Source organism: Sceloporus occidentalis, unplaced genomic scaffold (assembly GCF_023333645.1).
Source record: "Sceloporus occidentalis isolate IW3139 unplaced genomic scaffold, rSceOcc1.0.p SCAF_111, whole genome shotgun sequence".
Taxonomy (NCBI): Eukaryota; Metazoa; Chordata; class Lepidosauria; order Squamata; family Phrynosomatidae; genus Sceloporus; species Sceloporus occidentalis.
The window spans coordinates 1765140-1789084 of record NW_028317091.1 but is presented as its reverse complement, the minus strand read 5'-3'; the positions used below and the strand labels follow the sequence as shown (position 1 = coordinate 1789084).

The window sequence follows — 23945 nt, the reverse complement described above, 5'->3', positions numbered from 1 at the left end:
TGCAGTCACTTCTAATATGTAGCGTGTAGCCGGCCACATCCATCCAGCACCCAATCGTTTGCTGGAGCGGCAGAACGCAGCCCAACTGGTCCATTTGCCCAGTTTGCCAGACGGCCAGTCCAGGCATGTCCCCCAACATGCCTAGACTGGGGGGGTGTGGCGTGAGCTGGGGAGTAGTGGCGCCAGAGATAGTGGCAGACGGGGGCCGGAAGCTATAAACTCACCCACTTTACTTAAAGAGCCACCTTGTGAGGTGGCCACTTGGGAGTTGCAGATCAGAAGATCTCCCCAAAAGGCCAATGCTCCCCACTGCCTGCAAAAGCAGACTTGTAGGGGCATCTATGGGGGACAGTGCCCAAAGATCGGGACTGCTCCATGAAAACCAGGTCTGTTGGGAAGTATGCGGATAGGATACTTCCACGTTCGTTGCGGCGGTTAATTTTGTAGACAAACATTTAGGTGGCACTTCCATGCCGTGAACGTTCACAGAGCTCATTTTTGGCGTAACTGTCCCGTTCCACAAAATGTTGTCGCAAAACCATTTATAAATGGCGGTGATTAGAAATGGTCCCCATCCCGCGCGTGGAGCGGAAGTGTCTGACGTAGACGTGCTAATGGCAGATAATGGCTCCCCGGGATTTTCAGCGGAGAGAGGGAGAGAGAGACGGTTGGACCCCCAGAGAGCAGAGAAATACTTCGAAATCAAATAAAAGAGGGCCTGTCACTTTAAGAAATAGAACATTTTCTAAACCCTGGTCTGTAAATAGGGGCCACTCATTATTTTTATTTCTTTTTAGATTTTCATATCCGCTGAGGGTGGATAAGATCGGGCCTAGTAGTATTATTTACTCTCATCGGTTTCATATCTGACGGAAATAATAAAGAAAAATGTTCTCAAACAGCAGATATTTTTACACATTTGCCTCTCGCCTTTTGTCGTTGTGATAAAATACCTTCCCAGCATGCACCTGTCCTCGTCCCCTGCTTATATTGGATGTTTTGGAAACATAAAGTTGTTGGTGCAGGACTCAGGAAATGATTTTGTATGGTGAGAGTTTATACAGGATAGGGGAGCATTACTGCCCCAAACCCTCAATCTGTGTTTGTTGTTTTTTTTTCTTAAATAAAGCTTGACTTGATAAGCTCACACTTTGCAAAATGGGTAGGGATCCCCAATGGTCATCATCGGACCATGGAGGCTATCCAGAGCTCTTGCTCTTCTGGGGAGTGGCTTCTGCAGTGCAAGGGGCAGGGCTAGCCATGTATGTAGGTGGGGCTAGTCCTAGATAGCCCTAAATTAGCTGGGAATAAGAGGAAAGTAGGTCGGAAGTGGCCTAGATAAAGAGGAAAGTGGGACTCTGGGTATGAAAATCTTACAGTGATGGTGGCTATCAGATTTGGCCTTCAGAAAATCCCCTGATCTTTGAGGAACCATTGATGGTTCCATCTACACAATGTCAGGGCCTCCTAGTCCAGGGCTGGACTAGGGATTACTATCTGCCCCGGCAGTTTAAGGACTGTGGCCGATAAATGATGTAAACGCGCGACCATTCGGATCCTCATGCTAAATGACTTAATGAGTGCCAATAAAGGTACATAGGAGGCACCAGCTTACTGGGCATTAGTCCAGTTTGCTTGCTGGTCAGTCCCCAATGGTTAAAGCGGGTTCTGGTGACCTGGCTCATATTTTGGTCGCTCTCCTCGTAAAAGGCTGCCGCTCCTCTTTTATTCCCGCAATTACTTTACGAGCTCTGAGGACCCAACTAAAGTAATTTACGAAGCAGCCGAAGCAATCAATGTTTGTAGTTATAATGACTTGTATATCCGGCTAGGCGAAAGATAATGAAGAAATTAGACTGTGCCACCAGACCTTAATCACTAGCCAACAAATCCCCCCCCCCCCCGCCGGCAAGCCGCCAGGGCTTTGCTTGTGTGTACGGCTCGGTCTGCTGCAGGAAATAATTGGATGTGTTTTCTGACAGCCATTATCTCTGCTTCTCCACTTGTCAAAATCTCAAAGACTCAAAGTCGCTCAGAACATCTAAAAACTGGTGGGCGCGCGCGGACAGCCAATGGAAGCCGAGCCCGCATTATACACTGGCACAGTGACAGATCGGATTCGCTGCCGGTCCGACCATATATATACCATGCAAAATCGCTTGCGGGTCTCAAACAAAAACCTATTAACTGTTTCATTGCCCGCTATGGTCGGTAACACACGCAGGAACATAGAATTTGACAGGAGATAAGGAGCATGTCTGAACTGTGAGCTATCGCCTATTCGCTGGCCAACTTGATTTATCAGTCGTGATGTCATAAGACCAAACATGTCATCCCTCGCACAAGGTCCAGTGCAAATCGACGGAAATCTTCGACTTTGTTGAAAGAGATTACGCATTCTGAAGTCAAAGGTCTCTTTACAGTGACAGCATTAAAGATACGGAATCCACCACCGTCTCATAAGAACTACCGGTATTATTATGATGGCTACATTTTACATCCAAGAATAGGCTGAATTGACTGCCTTGTTATTTTTATTACACTTTAAAGGGTCCCCGGGCTACAACGAGTGTCAGCTCTTGGTTGACGGCACCTTTAATAACCAGGCTCCTCTCTTTCCTTGCAGGTCTGTCGTTTTACACCCGGGTGCTGGAGAATTGCGAGGATGAGGCCAGGTTCGACGAGGTAAGAGTGATTAGAGCCGTTAAAAATATTCCACCGGTGGTTTGTCCATTGGCTTGCCTCACGGCTGGTACTTTTGTACATGAACATGTGACCAAAATCCACGCCAGAGATGATCTTCTGTGGGTGGTACGGTAGTCTTTTCAAGAGCTAGCGAAGAAAATATGATCTGCGGACATGGCAGGGGCGTGAAGAGTGTTGGTAGACATGGTCTTCTAGTGATGACCTTGTGGCAACTCGGCATGTGTGGACTTATTGCAGAAATGTTCCTCAACCGATTTGTTTAAGTAAGACAAGTATTTTTATGGGGCACGTCATATACCGTTATCCCCTGAATTCATTCAGCTCGTCAAACCTCAGACGTACACCAAGGGGTACAAGGACCACCAGCTGGGTTACACCAAGTTACGCGGCCACCGGCCAGAAGGATCTTCTGATGGAGGAGCTGAGCCAAGCCGTAGACTGGGACCTAGAATGGTTTTGCTCGTTCACAGGTTGCCTTTGCAGGTCGGCCGTAGTTGGAAATAGACACCTACTCCATCTGCAGGGTAAACCAGGAGACCCCGGCACCGCTCCTGCTTGAGGAGCTCAAAGCTCCTCGTGATATTTCCTTCAAGGGAAATGTACCTTGACTAATAGCCCCTGGCAGTTAGAATATCTCCTTTTAGAAGATCGGTTCCAATCATTACCGGCTGACAGCATTAGCGTCATTACAGCAGAAGTGGTAGAGGCTAATACAGTGAGGGAATTGAAACATGCATGGGATAGGAATACGGCTCGTCTTTACAGAAGGAAAAATGGCCGAATGGGTCTGACCCGACGTTAGGTTCCATTTCTTGATGTTAAGCGTCTCTGATTGAAATTCTTATTTTTATATTTAAATATAATATTATTTTAATAGAACGAAACGGTATTGTTTGCGTCTGAATATTTCAAAATGTTGCGGATCAACCTGAACCGGCTAGAGCAGCTAGCTGGGGAATTATCCTGAACGGGGCTGAGGGTGATGAGATTTGCAGCTCAGTCGTAGGACTGAGAGATGTGCGAAGAGACCTCGGTTCGTTGATGAAAATGATTTTATTCTCTGCTAATTTCCACCGACGCGGGGCTGGACGGGGGAGAGCGGCTGTGAGTGGAACGAGATGGAGAGGAGACCCGGCTGGGTGTTGAAATATTTACAGTGAATAAGCAGAATAATAACGCGTTCCGGGGAAGAGATGCCGGTTATATAATCTCCACGATGAGCGCGGCTCCCGCAGGACGAACGTTCCGTGTCAGGACCGGCCCCCGGGCATATAAATCCGGTACCGGCTCTTAACATGGAGACATTTGACTGTGAGCCGGCTGAGCATCATGAGAGTGGTAACTTAATAAACACAGGTGAAAAGAATGGGTTTTAGGCTACAAAGAATAAAACAGGCAAGGTGGGTTCTTCCGAGTGAAAAATTACGCCCCCCATCCCCCGCCCTGTGCGTTGCTGCCCATATACAATACGTTTTGGGGTCCCGATATCTGCCTAGCAGAACCCACATCGCTGCCATAGAAATAATGATTACCCTGGATTTAGGCAGGGAGAGACATCGCCCTCTAGTGTCCATCTGGGGGAATTGTTGCACAGCACAGACCTCCAATGATTTCCAAGCTCCCCGAAGGGGTCAGGGGCCCCCCCCACCGTCTCACGCCCCCCCCCCCCCGCCTGGAAAAGAGGAATAGCGGATCATCTACATGGGACAGTGCCTGAAAGTCGGGACTGTCCTGCAAAAACTGGGACACTTGATAAGTATGCGCAACATTAAAAGCCTCTTTTATGAAAATTATGCATCAATTATTTAATTTTTTTACTGCAAACCTTGATTTTTTTTGGAACAATAGCTTAGATCCCCATTTTTAACTCTTCCAGTGCCAGAGATGATCGGTTTGTCTTGCGCTCCGGTATATAAAGGGTGCGTTCGTATAAATGGTTTCCCCGCGGTTATTATTTTCGCTCCGAATACTTTAATCCCAGCTGAAGGTTATGTATTGTCCTCGTCATTATATACGAAGGACAGTCGTGACAGCATGTGTGAAGCCATGTGACCCTCCACCATGTGACGCTCCACCGTGTGACGCTCCGCCGCCCGCCGTGTGACGCTCCGCCGTGTGACGCTCCGCCGCCCGCCGTGTGACGCTCCGCCGTGTGACGCTCCGCCGCCCGCCGTGTGACGCTCCAACGTGTGGCGCTCCGCCGTGTGACGCTCCAACGTGTGGCGCCCCGCCGTGTGACACTCCGCCGTGTGACGCTCCAATGTGTGGCGCTCCGCCGCCCGCCGTGTGACGTTCTGCTGGAGCCATTGCTGCTGGATGTCCTAGTAAACGGGACATGGACTATTTTATGTGTCCCATACGTCCCAAGCGTCCCACTGGAGGATGGCCAGTCCCTCTTCCCTGTTCCCATCCTTCTTATGTAGGAGCTCAGAATGTTAGCTGGGTACGAGGGTATCACCATACCCGGGAGCTCCTGGAGAACCGCCAAACATGTGGTTGATCTATGGAGTTGTCTGCAGGCAGAGGTGGTAAGGGGAGTATCTTTGGGACAACTACGGTACATTTATTTAGAGAAGCTACCAATAGCTTGTGCTTTTTGTTTATCAGTTTTATGAGTTGGTTGAGTAGTTTCCCCTCATGGAGATTGGTGGCAGCCTGTGGCAGAGTCAGCATTATCCAAATCATTTTGTGTCCCAGGCCTCAGATCCAATTGATTGGAGTCCTGAATCCTGCCGAGCTCTTCCTCCATCCCAAGGTCCGTCTCTCTTTTTTACTGTGGCTGCTACATGTTTAAAAAGTTAAAACAAAACAGAAATCTTAATTTTTTTATGCAATGCCCATCATCCTCAGCAGGTACCGACCCCGTGATAGGCTAAACTAACCCCCCACAAGGATCGGAGTAACGAAAACATTTTAGCTCATCATTATTTCTTCCGGATAAACGAACCGACGTAACCTTTTTAACATAAAAAAACATGAGATTTTCAAACATTCCGCCCAAAGGTTTTCATTTTTCTCCAAAGAAATGATTTGAAGTCGGCCTTCCTGGTACGTTTTGCATAATACAAAGTCGGCTCTTTTTTTTTTGTCTTTTCTAATAAATTGGAGAGCCGGAGGCGGGAGCGGGCCGCTGCGGATCACTTCTTTAATGTCTTCTCTGCAGATTATTTCACGGTAATAGTTACCGCGGGAGGGGGTTTGAAATCCGCAGTCTGCTTATCATTTCCACTTAATGTTTCAGAAGAGAGCGCCCCCTCCCGCTGGCTGCTCCGATGACCTTTCACCTTTGGTGAGTCTTGGATGAGACCCGATTAATTAGTATTCGGAATTGTCCGAGTTTAACCTGAAGTCTCCGGGTGAAGCACCGTTTCCCGGGGTCTCTGGGTCACTCTGCTCTATCTCCAGCCATAAAGGTCCACCTTTATCGGCAGGTAGCTCCACCCCTCATGCTGCTTGCTCCACCCATGTGTACAGTTCGCTCTGTCCCTTGCTAAGACGCTCCCCCCTAATCCTCTGGGTAGCTTTTGGTGACCAATATTCACAGAAGAGAAGAATACCTGGAAACTCTCTGGCAGGCACACCCACTCCCCGCCCTATCCTCCTCCCCCCACCCCATACACATGTTATGGTTTGGGGACTAGCCCCGCCCACATATCCAGCTAGCCCCACCCACATAAATGACTAAGTCAAGCAGATAGCCCCGCCACCCCTCCCCCAAAGATGGAGGGCACCAGGTACCTAGAACCGCCAAGTTCGGTTCGCACATGAGCTTTCAAGACCTTAGTGGTCTCTTCTTTGACTGTTAACTCAATATGTGCTGATTAGCATTTTTTCCCCATTCGTCTCGCTCTCAGTAAATGAAAGCATCAGAAAAAAAAAAATATTTACTTTTTTTCCCGAATGATTTTAGTTTTTCTCCATTGATTTGTTTCAATAGGAAGAGCAGAGATTTAAAGGGATTGCAGGGGATGGAGACAGGTGCATTAGTCAAGCGGCGAGAGGCGCCCTAATTGTCCCTCCCGCTGTGTGTTCTCCGCACCGCATTGTTTAGTAAGCGGCCAGTTAATTCTTCACGCTCCCGGGTAATAAATGTGTCAGCCGGTGACCTGGGAATTGATTTCACTGGAGATCCGCAGCCTGGAACAGAAGCGAGAGGGAGGAAAAATAACACGGAAGGACGGCATTCTGCTTATCCCGGACGGTTTTCCCCTCTCCGCGGTGTTTCCAAGAAGAAAAAAAATGTATTTTACTTAAAAAGAATTTCACATATAAACATATTTACTGGTGTAGAATATTGTGATACACTCGTACCCAGGGAAGGAAAGAGGGACTATACCTCCTAAACAGAGACACCTGGGAGGTATGCAGAGCCTTCAAGACAATCACCCCGAATCACAAACTGTGTAAGACCTCTTTTTATTTGTCTCAGATGCCTCTGCAGCTGCACTAATTTATTTGATCGCCTTTCAAGTGAAACGATCCCTTTCCTATGTTCAGATTCTCAATAGGCTCCGATGTCTCAAACGTCGTTCTTTCGCCCAAAAGGTGAGTTAGAGAAATGGAGGCCGCCACGTGGCTCACGATCCTTTTGTGTATGCAGTGATAAGCCATAGGTGCCCGTGGGTAGAGGTTGTTTATCCCCAAGTCTGACCCAAGGCAGCTCCTACAGCTGCCTCCTATGACCAACCTTGCTAATGGGGTCTTCCTCCTCTGTTTGATGCCCTCTTTGTGCCAAATAACATTGTATTGAGGTGCTCTGCTTTGGTCGCGTGGAACGAGAAGAAAAGATACCCCAGAGGTCTCCACCTCTGGGGTATAAATGGGATGGTTTCAAGTAGACTTGCGCATTCGTCTTCGGGCGAACATGAAAACGAGCACGAAGAGGCCGTTTTTTTGTTCGTTCCGAAGACACGCCGAAGAGAATACAGTGCCGGCAAACCGTAGGAGAAGACGAAGACTCACAACCACAAGAATCTTCGATTCTTCGTGATCGTCTTCGTTTTTGCCGCGCAGCCGCCAAAATTTCAAACAGGAGTGAGCTGATCTCGTCTGTCCAATCAGCTCACTCTTGTGACGTCACGCTAAGGGTCTCGTCCAATGCCTGTGCTGCTGTTTTTTGAATTCTGAAGGCGCCTTTATAAGACCAGAGCTTGCCTGAGAGATCCATTCATTTTTCGCTGTGACTGCTTTGGCAACACTGCTGTGCTGCATCCGAGCGTTACAGAGAGAGATTGTTCTGTTCTGTGTGAGACTGGTAAGCCTTAGCCTGCCATTTCTCACAGTGTACTTCATCCTCACTTCAGTGCTACTTAATTAATATAATTAATAATAATAATTTGATTAATTAAATTTTTTTTTATTTAATTTGTCATCAACTTTAGTGTAAGTGCTGTTGAGTTGACAGTGCACCCAGTGTCTCAGTGGCACTGGGGTGCCCTTGCCCTGGGCTGGCACTAGTGCCTATTGCCTGTCCTGCTTAAATAAATTAAATAGAATTTATAAATAATAATTTAATAGAATCTATAATTTAATAGTTCATTATAATATTATATATATATATATATATTTGTCAGTCATATATATATATATACACTATAGTATACTAGTGTAGAGTGTACTGTAGACATTCATCTACTAGTGTCTAATTTAAAATCAGTAATATTAATTAATATAATTAATAATTGAATTCATTATAACATTATATATATAATTTGTCAGTTATAGTTAGTAATAGTATACTAGTGTAGAGTGTACTGTAGACATTCAAGACATCTACTAGTGTCTAATCTAAAATCAGTAATATCAATAATTCTATAATTCTTTCTTATCTTAATAGTTAATTAAATTAGCTATAAATAAAAGTAATAATATTAATTAATTACTACTAGCGTATAGTTCAGCTAATCTTATTAGTACTGGTGCTGCAGCTCTATAGTTTGTGCTTTGTTTTAGCAACAGCAAGAGACCAAGTCAATTTTTCTTAATTAATAATCTTTCATTTTATTTCATTTGTTTTGCTCACCTCAGTCCATCAGTGAAGTGAACTTGTTGGGCTAGTGAGTGCAGCCGCATAAGTGCTGTGGTTTTTTTTGATCAGCAAGCAGTGAAGCTAACTGTTTTGCTGTGACATTTTATTTTATTTCTAATTCTTTTCAAGAAAAATTGACTGTGACGAGCTGTACTAAGCAAAGCTTCAAGCTACTAGCTGTAGTACTAAAATAATTCTAATCTTCTTTAATCTTAATCTATAATATATTATAAATAATATATAACAATATAAATTCTAATTCATAATCTATATTCTTCTATCTATAATACATAATATATAAGTAAATTATTTCTAATCTATTAATATTATATAACTTAATATTAATTAATAAATCATACTGAATCTGATTTAACCTCACTTTAGCTTAGTGGGTTTGAGAGCGTCTGCCTAGAGGTAGACTTATAGTAAGGAAATATAGCTTTAGGCTAGCATAGTAGTAGGCTAAGCTCTTAGGCCCGTGTAAATTCAAATTAAAAATAAAATACTGCTAGTTATTAAATAGTTAATAATTTAAATAACTTTAGCACTTTGCCAGATTGCACACAACAGCACAGTGCAGTAGTGCATAGTTTTACTTTTTAAGCAGTAGCACTGAAGAGAACTTCCTCTAATTTTTTTGTCTTTAATTCATTTTTCCTTTTTTTTATTTATTTTTTATTTTTTATAGTTTTTTAAACACTACACTACACTACACACACAACACAAAATTTGAAATGGATCCTGTGACAGGGCCAGGCTAGCTGGCTCATGTGTCATATGAAGTTTAGCCGGGTCACGGAGCACTTTTGTGTCCGGTTCTGTATACTGTGACCCGGTAATATATTATATTGTGTTTATTGTGTAACCGGCCCAGAGACTGATGTGGATTCAGCCCCAGCCTTCAAAGAGACGATCCTATAATCTGGCTGGGGCTCTTAATCAGCCAGCACAGCCCTGTCTGCCCAGACGGCCCCCGCACTACAGGGGGATAACACAGGTGGGGGAACCCATTGTATTCTGTAATCCCCTCACCTGATACATCCCCTGTATACTGATGGGATTTGTGATGGGATGTGGCTGATGGGATTGGGGGTTGGGTTCGGTACACATTGCATTGAGATTGTATAAAGTTCTGTGTGTTTGTAATAAAGAGAGTTCTTCTTGGTTTACTACGAATGGTGGTCTGGATGATCCGTGGATAGCTGAGTGCTATCCGTATGAGGGACTGACTGGTGTTTCCTCAGCCCTCAAACAGGGGTACCCAGCCTTGGGTACGGTGACCCTGTAACAGATCCTCCTTTTGGGACTAAGGAGGGACAAGCTCCATCTACCACCGCCACCACCAGCACCACCACCAGTTCTAAGATGCAGCCTTTGCGTCAGTCTAGTCGGCCAAGTAGGCCAAGCTCTCGCTTATCATTTGGGGAAGCATTGCTTGAAGGATCATCAAGTAAAGGAAAGGCACCAAAAGCAGGCAGTAGTAGTGTGGCTAGGCCCACAAGCTCTATGTTTTTTTACGGAAAGCCTAAAGCACCAGAAGCACGTTCAAAGTTAAAGGGTAGCACAAGTAGTACCAGCCCAGTGACTAAAAAGAAGTGCCTTTTGCCCCAAGCAGCATCTTCCCCATCCACAAGCAGCATGCAAGGTACCAAGCAGAGCCAAATTAGCAGCAAGACTCAGAGGGGTCCCAAACAAAAGCGATCTCATTCACTTTGTAGGGAAAACCACCACCACCACCACCACCACCCCCACCGCCTCTACCACCACTAGTGCTGCGCCTACTGTTCCCACTGGTACCGCCACGCCATGTCCTCCTAGTACCTCTAGCAAGCCACCAAGTCCTTACAAAATTTTTGTAAAGACAGTTAGAGAGAGGGCTACACATAGTGGGACTCCACCTAGTGAGGTAGCAGAGGAGCCTGAGACTGAGAGGCCAAGTGCAGAGTCTATTCTTCCTGCTCGCACTACTACTAGTCACGAGTCTCACGACGATATCAGTCTTAGCTCCAGCCTAGCAGGAATTCCATTCGATCTGGCTAATGAAGAGCTAAACTATGAGCCAGAGGAAGTAGAGGAGATGAGTGGTCAGGAATCAGATTCCTCAGGGAGCAGTGTCCAAATGACTAGTGCACAATTTTCCCCTGAGCCTCCACCTTCTCCGCTACGATCATCACCATCACCACCACCACCAGCAGCAGCAGCAGCAGCAAAACCTAGCAAATCTAAAGCATTTAGCAGTCCCACTATGGCCAGTACTGTTACCACCAGTCCCACCACCACTAGTTCTGCCTCTGTTCATCCACCCCGAGCAGTAGGAGCAGCACCCAAGGCACACTCCAAGGCTATGCGCGCCCCAATTTGGGAGCACTTTGAAAATGTTGAAGAAGGGCGCTATGGAAAGTGCAAACATTGTGGGAAGCTAATAAGCAGAGGGAAAGTGTCTGGCCATTTTACCAGTGCTAGCATGAAGCATCACCTCAGCACTCAACACAACGCTGTGCTATTGGGGAAAGATGCAGAGGGAAAACTTAGTGCAGGCAGCATAGCTGGTGGCCGTGGAAAAACCCCAACAGCTTCTTCTTCTGAGCCAATAGCAGCAGCAGCAGCAGCAGCAGCAGCTAGTGCTGGCAGCCAGAGACCAAGGCAGGTTGGAGCACTGCATGTCCAGCCCACCCTGGAACAATTTGTGGCATTCCAATCCAAAAGGTCAATGCCCAAACAGCAGGCCAATAAAGTAACGCGACTGATTGGTCAGTTCATTGCTGTTGGAGGGGCATCCTTCTCTATGATCGAAGGGGAGCCTTTCAAACAATTGATGGCGGCTGTGGCTCCACAATATACAGTTCCGTCACGTTCCACTTTCAGCAGGAACATTGTCCCCTCATTGTATCGGTCCTGTGTTGCAGCAGTGAAAGAGGAGCTTTCCAAGGCTGCTGGTCAGTCTGTTCATTTCACTACAGATTTGTGGAGTGCACCTAGCGGCCAGCATGCCTTTCTTTCTTTGACAGCACACTGGTGGCAGCCCGGTGTGTCTAAGGAAGCTGCTGCAGCAGGCTACCGATCTTTCCTTCTCCATGCAGAAGTGATGGATGAAAAGCACACTTCCCAAAACATTCTGCATGCGATGAGGAAAATGTTTAGCCTTTGGGTGGGAGCAGAGGCGGGCACCAATGTTGAAGTTGGTTTTGTGGTAACTGACGGAGGTGCCAATATGGTGAAAGCGCTGCGAGATGGTCATATTGTTGGTGTGCGCTGTGCAGCCCACATCATCCATCTTGTAGTGAAGGCAGCAATGTCAGAAGGAACTAATGTGGCAGCAGTAGTTCTGTCCCGCTGCAGAAAGATCGCTGGGCACTTTCACCATAGTGTTAAGGCTAGCCAACTTTTGAGGGAAGAGCAAGAGAGGTCAGGTCTTCCCATACACTGCCTACGCCAGGATGTCAGTACACGGTGGAACTCCACGTTAGACATGCTCGAGAGGATTTTGGAGCAGCAGAGGGCAATCCATAATCTTGCCTCCGAGCACAATATTGGGATTACCTCTCCATTGAATAGGGAGGATTGGACAGTGATCGCCCAGCTAGTGGCAGTCCTTAAACCATTCAGGGATGCCACAGAAAATTTAAGCTCAAACACTGCCAGTCTGGCCCAGGTAATCCCAGTGTTCTCCCATCTAGGCAGCAAGATGGATGTGTTCCTTGGAAACCGTGAGGCTGTTCAAGGTGGCACTCTACATCCTGACGTAGCAGCCATAGTCAGGAAGCTGAAGGATCTGCTAAAAGTACACCTTCGCAAACGAATGGAAGAGAGTCCCGAAATGATGCTAGCGTGCCTTTGCGATCCAAGAATTAAGGGAAAGCTAGCTTTGAAATTTAATGTTCTCAGTAGCTACCGGGAGCAATTGGTCAACAAGGTGCGTGACTGGCAGCGTAAAATGGGAATGCTGTCCGAGGAGGGAGAGGTGCAGGAGGAGGAAGAGATGATGTGGTCTGCTACTCCTAGCAGCAGCATCAGCAGCAGTGCCACAAGCAGCACAACACAGCTGAGTGGAGCAGCTGCGTTTTGGGAAGAGGCACTTGGGAGTATAGTTGGACCATCTGACAGCGCTAGCAGCAGAAAGGAGAGTAGTGCTGCTGAAATGGTCAAACTTTACCTCTGTGAAGTTCCTTCTGCGCCTAATGTTGATCCTCTTAGCTACTGGGATGAAAAGAAGAGTGTGTGGCCTGCACTCTCATGGGTTGCACAGCAGCTACTATCATGTCCGCCAACCACTGTTCAAAGTGAGCGCGTGTTTTCTATGACTGGAAACATACTGAGTCCACAGCGCTCACGCATGGCACCTCATCTGATGGAGCAGATTGCCTTTCTTAAATTCAATCTGCCCAAGTTGGGTTACCCAGCTCTTAGCTTGGAAAGTTAATTTTTTTTATCTGTAATGTTTAAGGTAGTTTCTCCCCCTGGTTGCACGTGTTTGCGGTGTGGCAACGTCTGCTACCTCCGCCGGTGTAGCCAATTTACGCTAGGGCCTAGTGTCTGGGTTCTGGAAGTCCGCTCCCAAACGCCATGGACTGACAGACTTTCATGCTTTGCCCTGGGGTGAAACAGGTGAGCGGGTCGTCAATTGCCCACTCATTCACCTTTCTCCGTTTCCAACGCTGCTGCTGGTGGTGGTGCCAGTATCTTTTGCCAGTTCGCTTCCTGGCTGAAATCATGCCTCAAATGTCCCTAATGGAGAGGGTAGTTTCTCCCCCTGGTTGCACTTGCTGCGGTGTGGCAATGCCTGCTACCTCCGCCGGTGTAGCCAATTTACGCTAGGGCCTAGTGTCTGAGTTCTGGAAGTCCGCTCCCAAACGCCAAGGACTGACAGTCTTTGGATGCTTTGCCCTGGGGTGAAACAGGTGAGCGGGTCGTCAATTGCCCACTCATTCACCTTTTCTAATGCTGCTACTGCTGCTGGTGGTGGTGGTGCCAGCGTCTCTTCTCTGCCAGTTCGCTTCCTGGCTAGAGTCATGCCCAAAATGTCCCTAATGGTAAGGGCAGTTTCTCCCCCCTGGCTGCGTCTGTTTGCGGTGTGGCAACGCCTGCTACCTCCGCCGGAGTGGCCAGCTTACGCTAGGGCCTTGTGTCTGAGCTCTGGAAGTCCGCTGCCAAACGTCTAGGACTGACAGTGTTTGGGTGCTTTGCTCTGGGGTGAAACAGGTGAGTGGGTCGCCAATTGCCCACTCATTCGCCTTTTCCATTTCCATTTCCATTTCATTATTTTCCTTCTGATACACAACCAACCAACCAAACATAACACACACAATAACACAAATAACACAGTGACATAATACATAACACACATAACACACAGTGACAACACACATAACACATACACGTACAATGCACAAATCACAAGGACCTTTCCTCTTGTTATTTGTCCTGGCCTTCACTTCTACACTCACTAGCATTAACGCTATAACTCACACTTCATACTATAACATTTTTCCATCCACATACCTGCCAACAGACCCAACTTTTTCAGGGACAGTCCTGCTTTTTTCCAGTCCTGTCCCATCTAATTTAGCTATCTAGGTATGCAAATACACGTTGGTAGTTATAGCTCGGTAGGTAGCACTAGTATAAACATTAAATAAATATAATAAAGTACTAAATAATAAATCTAACTTTAAAATACATTTAAATAAACCCCTTAATTTTTTAAAACCCATTAAAATTAAATTATTATTTAGACATAATACATCTTTAACCAAAGCAGTGCACTGCTACTAATCTTAAACATAACCGTACATTAACCCTAAGCTATTTTTTAGTTCTTGTCCAACATTTTTCCATCCGCATACCTGCCAACACACCCAAGATTTTGGTGGACAGTCCTGCTTTTTTCCAGTCCTGTCCAGTAAAAGTTGGGTTGTTGCAAAGTATGCCATTGTAAATAGGTAGCAAATGTTAGGCATGTATTACAAGTGGTCCAAAATCAATTTAAAAATGTAAAATAATCCCTATTCTTTTATTAAACATCTATGGATGTGTGATTGTGTATGATAAACGGAGGCCAAGTTCCTTGGAGCATTTGTCTCTAGGTCATTTTGTGTACAGTACACCTCAGTACGTGTGTGCAACTCTATTGGTCGTTTCGGCAGGGGGCTGGCCTGCCATCAACGAATGAAGTGCGTTCTGCAATTCACTTGTTGATGCCAGACCAGCCCCCTGCCGAAACGACCAATAGAGCTGCACACACGTTCCTTCACGGCAGCTGCTGCTGCTCCGATGTGTTGTTAACCCCGTATTAACCCCTGCTAGGCAACCGGGAAGGAAACGAAGATCAAACGAGCACGAAGAATGTCCGCGAATATTCGCCCGAAGAGAAGACAGGAACGGGCGAATATTCGCGGAATACGAAGGTTTTTTTCCCCCCGAAGACGAGCACGAAGACGAACACGAAGAGCCCCCTGGTGCCCAAGTCTAGTTTCAAGTGACATCTCTGATCTCCTCAATAGGTCCATTGGAGGCCAACAGAGTGATCCTCTTGTACCTCCAAGAAAGATGTCCGGCCATCCTTTTGAGATGCCGATGGAGGCCATAGATCCACAAAGCCATTGTCTACACCTGCATGTAGGACACTTAAAGTAAGACCACCCTGCAATCTCCAGGGAGAGTCCTGTGTAAAAAATAATCTGCAACCCCCCCCCCTTCTTCTCATGGCTCCAATCTTCACATAACAATAATTTTGAAACAACACTTCTGCATGTGAAGTGAGAAAGCCCACTCCTGAGCTTGTCGTCGTCCTCAGATCCAACCATATGCTGCTTATTGTGGAGAGGAAGACACGACACATTCTTCTATTTCTGACTACAGCTAAATATTATGGTCGTTTTTTTTGAAGAAAACATCAACGTCGAAAAAATCCCAGAAAGCCGGGGTTGCTTTGGGACCGGAGACTTTTTTGGTGAGGGTTGTAATCTTCTGAAGTTTGTTGAGTTCGCAGACATATTTGGAACTAACTACGGTCTACGAAATGCGCCACGTCCAATTTTCCAGCCCATCGGTAGGGGTGGGTAAATAATTTCGTCAATTTTTCGTTAACACTGCTGTGGGAAGAAACTTTTCCACCCAGCTGTGGCCTTCAGGCTTCCTTGATAAATAGGACCAAACAAACCTGGTAGAAGTTACTATGGTCTCCAAAATATACCCAAGCCAATGTTCTGGGCATTCCATATCTAGGGCTGCCGGTAGAGGTGAGTAAAAAAACATTCACCCATATTTAAACAAACAAATGGTAGAACTTGTGGTGTCTCCAATATTTTTGGAGGTCAAAGATTAATTGTGAAGATTGGTCAGAAGGTCAGCGTTCAGCAAACGTATAAGAATACTACAGCATGTCAGCTCTCACTCTCTTTTCACCAAGCTTGGGCTTCCCGGTATGACTTTTCTAGACCTTCGTTGAGGTTTCTTCTTGTTTTCCTCCACAAATGATCTCCACAGCTGGACCTCTTTCCTCTTCCAAGATATTCTGCCGAGTTTTCCCCTCTTCTGTGTTCATCGGGTACTAAATAATGGCTTCTTTTCTCAATGGAATATATTATTATCTGAATCTTCTGATCACCCAGCCACAAATTGTCATTTAATGGTAACTTGACAGGCAGAAGCCCTACAGAACTCCCAGCAGGCACTGGCTTCTGTTGTTCAAACCTCTTGTCCTCAACCTTTAAAATATAAGTCAATATTCTCTGGACACGGAAAAGACCATATGTATCTGTACATTAATGCATCTATAGGGCTATGGAGTTATCCAATTAGAACATGTTAAACCACTCCAGAGGGCCGACACGTTTCACACCTCTCTGGCTTTGGTCCTCGGGGGGGGGGGGGGGGATTAATAACCAAGTTCCTCGGGAGGAAAGTAGGAAAAGTGTGGGTACCGGCTCGATAGATTCGACGTAAATCCAGCCATTGTTTGAAAGAAATGATGGCTTCCGTGGGTTCTTTACACACAGATTGCTGAATGACCCACGCCGCGTTCTGCACGGGGCGGGGGGTGTTAATTATCCGGAACAGCTGTTTGTATTGATTTTACGGCTGAAGGTTTAGCGCATGATTTTAAACGTCTGTAAATTAATTGACTGGAAATTAGAGTTAATTTCTAAAAGTATACATTCTTAACTCTCTCCTTGCTCTGAATCACACTTGGTCTGGTTTAGTAGAAATCTGATCATTTTTGCAGGTAGTGGGGAGCAAAACTACAGCCTCTCGACACCCCCAATGGATTGAGTAAGGTTTTTAGGAGAATAATGGGTTTTATTTCCCTTGTTTAATTTATAAAGCCGTTCCCTGCTGTTTCTATACACATTATCGCAGAGGAAGAAAGGGGGACAAGGGAGGAAAAGGGGACCAGGGAGGAAAGAGGGGAACGGGAGGAAAGGGGGACAGAGGGGAGGAAAGACAGGGATCTGGAAGAGGGACTGGACTTTCTGTGGAAAAAAATCGCAGGAACGTTCCACTGGTTTCCATGGCGTTTGCTCTACGTTTAGAACTTTGACCCAGAGTTCTCCATTTTTGTTCGACCTACCCCTGTGGCTGCTAAAAGCTGTTTTGTGATGATTATAACTCGAGTAAATAGCGTTGTTTTGTCCAAACTGACATTTTACAGAGCGGGGGGTCCCCGGTGCAGATGCTCTCTGCCGCTCTTCATTTGGTGTAATTGTGCATCTGCTGGGTTTGTTGAGCTTCCCTATAATCTGTGCAGAGAACTGGAAAGAGATTTTCCGCTGCCGATATAATGACTAGAAACGGGAAAGAGAGAATTTAAGCGAAAACAATTCATAAATATATATATATATATATATATATATATATATATATATATATATATATATATACACGATGATGAGGCGGCCCTGGCACTTTAAGGCCAATGCAAGCCGGGCATATAAGGTATTAGTATGGGGTCCCATCAGCCAGTGGCCCATCGGGCATTTGCCTGACATGCCTGAAGGTTGTGGGTATGAGAAGGACAGATTGTGAGCTCCTCTGAACAGGTGGGTTTTGTAGCGAGCGTTAAAAGACTACACTACTGCCCTTAGAGGTACACCTGCCCTTGTACGCACTTTGATGCATATGATGGCTCCTCTCTGGACCCCAAACCCCCAGTTTTCTTGGAGCTCAGAATGTCTGCTGGGTATGAGCACGCCTGGGAACTCTCAGGGGTTGACTGTCAGCCTCAACGTTTTTGCCCCAGCCTCACAATCTGCCACAGGTGAAGCGGCAGAGTCTCCGGGTCACACAGTCCGGATCTGACTCCTTCCTATTCCACCCCCTGGAATCATATATAAGACTCCCAGTTGTTGTTTTTGCTCTCAGTATCTTATGGTTGATCTCCCTGCTTGAATGCAGGTGACTAAGTAAAGTGGATCTCTAGATCTCTAAATCTAAATAACAAGTCAAGGTTTCCACGAGGGCCGGTATTAGGGCCATTTGGGTAACACATTTGGTCACTACATAGGGCTATTAAAGGGTTAATATTTAGAGCATCACAGCGTCGGGGCATTAAGGAGGTCTCCAGGTATGAGTATGAGGGGATCGCAGGGTTCTACAGCCCTAAAAGCCCCGATAATGTGTATAGAAACAGCAGGAGATGTTTTTTCGGGGTAAATAACACGGGATTCTCCCTGTAAACACGAAAGGCCGCGATATCTGCGATGGGTTTTGCGAAGCAGCTGCGCGGCTCCAGAACTCGCATCCAAACACAACATTTGCAGACGGTGCGAGCGTGGGCCGCGTCCCCGCGCAGGGCCATGACAGATGGGCCAGCTCACTGAGACAGACACCAAGCCACCGGACAATTCTCCTGCGCTCTTTAACCCTTTATTTCTCAGGGGACAGCATTTGCTTTCCACATGTTTTTTTCCTCCCCATTTGAACTCTTCCATATATCTGAAAATGCTTCTTTTTTTATTTTATAATTCATAGCTTTATATGGCGCCATCCTATTCCGTAGCGCTGCACAATGGGTAGACGGGACATAACATCGACGATAACATTCACACACCTTAAGATATATTGCTTTAGATGGAGAAGAGAACCCTCTCCTTGTGAGCTTACAATCTATTATTCACGGGGTAATTAAAGGGGCAGTACCCCTAAAATTTTACTTCGGTGTTACTCGCTTTCTGGAGACGTGAAGTAAAATAATAAGACGGACTCCGCGGCAGGAATGAAGCTGATTTCTGACATTAATTAAAGGAGCCGTGCCACTTGGACATTCATTTCACTCTCTAGAATGTTAAGCAAATGAACCTTCGCGGATCTATTGATGTTGATTTTTAACCCCTTCAATCCCAGGGGTTTTTGGTACCTCAAAGCCTGGAGCAATTTTGCCGGTTTTGGGGTATGTCGGTTTAGCGATGATTCTCTCTCTTTTCCTGTGAGTAGTGTACCCATATAAACTATATATTGTTTTTTCAAGGAGAGAGAGAGCTTTCGTTTGATACCAAAGTTGGATGATTAGCTGAAAATTTAGAATGAGAAATTTAGTAAAAACTAGCGAAAATTTGAAAAAAAAATCACCTAATATTTTTTACATTTTCCCCTTTAAATCCTCACAAAATTAGGTAAAGAGATGGAAAATCCCCTCCAAGTTTATTAATTCAGGTGTCCTGATTTCAGAAATACCTAATTTATATAGATTTCCCAGCACCAGGGAGCATACTATCAGGTGTAAATTTTTGTATAATTTTTATGGCTTAACGGGTTTGGGGGTTGTGAACGGGGGCAGGAGGGTTATACTGGCTAGATGTTATGCTAGGGCAATGGGAAGTAAGTTTTTTTTTTTTATTATTATACTTTTTATTGCGCCGAAAGCTGTTACATCGGATCGGGCAGCAGAAAGCGATGCTGGCTTCGGCTGTCGGGGGGGGGAGTCCAGGCTGCAAGGGCAGGACGTGCCGCTACATTCATAGGGGATTCTTGAGATGCGTTTTTTGGATGTGCTGGTACGTTCATAGGGGACTGAAGGGGTTAAACCTTCTTTTTCAGCCTCTGCACCAGCAACCTATCAGCTCCTGCTTTTGTGTCAGATGACAATTAAGTGCTTCCAGCAAAAAATGACGGACAAAGCCAACATTTTAAGAAAAAAGTATTATTTCTGGATTGGGTATTGGGCATTTAGCAGCCTGCATATAAACCCAGATGTTTATATACACTACCATTATATATATATATATATGGGGCTGATAAAGGACCATCGGAACACAGGAGTGATGGGAGTGATAAAGGGCCATTGGAACAGAGGAGTGATGGGAGTGATAAAGGGCCATTGGAACACAGGAGTGATGGGAGTGATAAAGGGCCATTGGAACCCAGGAGTGATGGGAGTGATAAAGGGCCATTGGAACACAGGTGTGATGGGAGTGATAAAGGACCATTGGAACACAGGTGTGATGGGAGTGATAAAGGACCATTGGAACACAGGAGTGATGGGAGTGATAAAGGACCATTGGAACACAGGAGTGATGAAGGGCCATTGGAACACAGGAGTGATGGGAGTGATAAAGGGCCATTGGAACACAGGAGTGATGGGAGTGATAAAGGGCCATTGGAACACAGGAGTGATGGGAGTGATAAAGGGCCATTGGAACACAGGAGTGATGGGAGTGATAAAGGGCCATTGGAACACAGGAGTGATGGGAGTGATAAAGGGCCATTGGAACACAGGAGTGATGGGAGTGATAAAGGGCCTCTGTACACATATGAAGAGATTCCATTTCAAATCAGCCGTTTCCAGGTACAATAGTCGTTTACAACATTAACCCCGTCTGCGCTGGATTTCTCATCCATTTCATATTATTTTAAAGGGGGAAATCTGCTTTTATTTAAAAAACTAGGAAATGTCTAAGTGACCCCAAACCTTTGAAGTCTAGCGTGTGTTTAGTTGACACTTCGGATAACTAACTTTTTTTTTTTAAGATAAAACACATGCTGGGTGTATAGATCCCCCCCCAATTATCCTTTTCATGGAAGGAAGCAGGGCAGGAGTTAAAGAGTTAAAGCGTGCGGTGCGGTCTTCTCGCTCCTGCGGCGTACGGTTTGAGTGCTCTAACGGTTATTGATCTGGATTTGCTGCATGAGCAGAGACAATGATCTCTGCGACACGAGGGTTACGGATCTGAAAGCCCCGCCATTACCCCACTTATTTATTTTCTCGCATCAGAGAACCAAATACATGAAACGTGTCACTGGGCCCCTAACGCACAATGCGTGTGATGTCACTGATGTGTGCGATGAACGATGAGGTCATAGCGCTGATTCCGGAAGCTCCAGACTTACAGCAGAATCTCTGCCAACTTCCGACCAATCTAAACAGGACTCAGAGTCATGGGAGTTGTACTTCCACAGTAGTTTAAGGTTAGCGGCCTCACAGCGATTTTTATGTATAAAATACAATTCTGGTTATAGCCACAAAGCCTTTCGTTTTTCCTTTGTACAGCGGGCACCCGGGGGCCGCCATCGTCAGTCGTGATATTTTGGGTGACTTTCCTTCCTAAAAATTTGCTTTATGGCAACGCTATAGTCTAAAACTAGAGGGTCAGACATTTAAATGGAATGTAAAGAAGTTTTACTTTACTGAGAGGGTGGTAGATATGTGGAACAGCCTCCCGGCAGAGGTGGTAGAGGGTAATACAGTGAGGGTATTAAACATGCATGGGATAGGCATACGGCTCCTGATTGGGTTACATAACCAGGCCGCTGACTGTCCATCGGGCAAACTGGTGTCCTTTGTGCCACCTACCAGAACCTCCTGTCCCGCGGCCAATCCGCTTCAGTGTTCTGCCGGCTGCTTGATACTCGCGGAACGACGCTGGTGATGTCATAAGATTGGCGCGCGTAGCTGCGTGTATCCAGCTGCACGGACGTTATTACCTGGCTGCCGGTCTTAAAGGGCCACGGCCGATATTTTCCTCCCGAGTCTGATCCGGAAAACAATCAGAATGGTTCCTTAACAGCAAACACGAGATTTCAACGACATCCTAGTAAAAAGAAAAAAAAAAGGATGGTGGAAGTTTCCTTTTTAATACACTACTAATCTGCTACCCAGAAACAGTGGTACAGAGCACACATAGACCGTGTATATATATATATATACACACACGCTGTATATAACACTTCTTGCAATGCTTGCTTACTAGGTCAGTCTATTAAAAGGTATTTAAAATACTGATGATTTCGTTTTCTCGGGTCGATGACATCATATCGATTGATTTCTTCTCGCAGACTTTCCGTTGGCCGATCGCCAGTAACATTGATGGGAATGAGATGCTGGAGATCCAGGTGTTCAACTACAGCAAAGTGTTCTCTAACAGGTCAGTCGCGCGCCAACACATACCTCCCAAGTGTCCCTGTTTGCTTTGAAAAGTCCCTCTCTAGTCCCCCAAACCCAGTGCCCCTCTTCCCTGTCCTGCTGCCCCGCTTCCCTCAAATTATATATATTGAAAAGTATAGAATAACCCTGTTTCTGCCCAAATACGCAGAATATAAGCCATTCCCGACGGAGTATTACTGGATGATACCATCTATTACTTTAATAATTCATGTGTGCAGCCGGAGCAACGCGAGAATCACTCGCTGGGAACCGCGCACTAACTGCTGGATTTACCGTTATATCAGTAATAGAGAACAGGGCGCTTAACTCCTCGAGTGCCTGAGGAGTAACAATAAAGAAAAAACATTCAAAATATGGAGATCACTAAAAGGTCCTATAGAAAAGTATTTTCCTCCTTCACCCCCCCCAGCGCTGTATACAGTAATATAACCCCCCAGCACTGTATACAGTAATATAACCCCCCAGCGCTGTATACAGTAATATAACCCCCAGCACTGTATACAGTAATATAACCCCCCAGCACTGTATACAGTAATATAACCCCCAGCGCTGTATACAGTAATATAACCCCCCAGCACTGTATACAGTAATATAACCCCCCAGCACTGTATACGGTAATATAACCCCCCCAGCACTGTATACAGTAATATAACCCCCCAGCACTGTATACAGTAATATAACCCCCAGCGCTGTATACAGTAATATAACACCCCAGCACTGTATACAGTAATATAACCCCCCCAGCGCTGTATACAGTAATATAACCCCCAGCGCTGTATACAGTAATATAACCCCCCAGCGCTGTATACAGTAATATAACCCCCCAGCGCTGTATACAGTAATATAACCCCCAGCGCTGTATACAGTAATATAACCCCCAGCGCTGTATACAGTAATAACCCCCAGCGCTGTATACAGTAATATAACCCCCAGCGCTGTATACAGTAATAACCCCCAGCGCTGTATACAGTTATATAACCCCCAGCGCTGTATACAGTAATATAACCCCCAGCGCTGTATACAGTAATAACCCCCAGCGCTGTATACAGTAATATAACCCCCCAGCGCTGTATACAGTGATATAACCCCCAGCGCTGTATACAGTAATATAACCCCCCAGTGCTGTATACAGTAAAATAACCCCCCAGCGCTGTATACAGTAATATAACCCCCCAGCGCTGTATACAGTAATATAACCCCCCAGCGCTGTATACAGTAATATAACCCCCAGCACTGTATACAGTAATATAACCCCCCAGCGCTGTATACAGTAATATAACCCCAGTGCTGTATACAGTAATATAACCCCCCCAGCGCTGTATACAGTAATATAACCCCCCCAGTGCTGTATACAGTAATATAACCCCCCCAGCGCTGTATACAGTAATATAACCCCCCAGACTTTGCAGCTATTGGCATGGCAACGGGGGGGGGGAGACCCTTATTCCCCAAAGTATGTGGAGAGGGAGCCTCAAGAGACTGGGGGTTTATTCCTGGGTCGCTCCAGGGCCCCCTTAACAAACATTGTATATGGAAGTGCTTTGGAAGAAAAAAGTAAATACGACTTACCTTCTGGAGAAGCTGCAGCTCTGTGTCCCGGCAGCCAATCAGCTGCAGGAAATGCCCCCACTGGAATCAGTGCTTTCTGTGCACAGAGGTCTCCTGAGACCCTGGCCACCACCATACAAATTTAAGGTTTGGGGTTAACCCGCCCCTCATGTCAATAACCCCTCCCCCCAAGGAGAAGTCACTCCTCCCACGAAGAGCCTGGACATTCCCAGGTTCGGCCAAATACATCCCAGGCACGGAGCAGAGCTCGGGTGCGAGGAAAGT

At 45.9% G+C, this 23945-nt stretch overlaps 1 protein-coding gene across 5 annotated transcripts in view; it reads left to right on the top strand.

Annotated features, from left to right (window-relative positions):
- LOC149283131 (otoferlin) overlaps nucleotides 1–23945 on the top strand; it is a 116848-nt gene that overhangs the window by 8840 nt on the left and 84063 nt on the right. For all 5 annotated transcript variants that reach the window (XM_089497977.1, XM_089497978.1, XM_089497975.1 and 2 more), the window contains exons 2-3: nucleotides 2627–2685; nucleotides 22004–22092. In XM_089497977.1, coding sequence (XP_089354103.1) covers nucleotides 2627–2685; nucleotides 22004–22092 — 148 coding nt within the window. The remainder of the gene's footprint in view (nucleotides 1–2626; nucleotides 2686–22003; nucleotides 22093–23945) is intronic.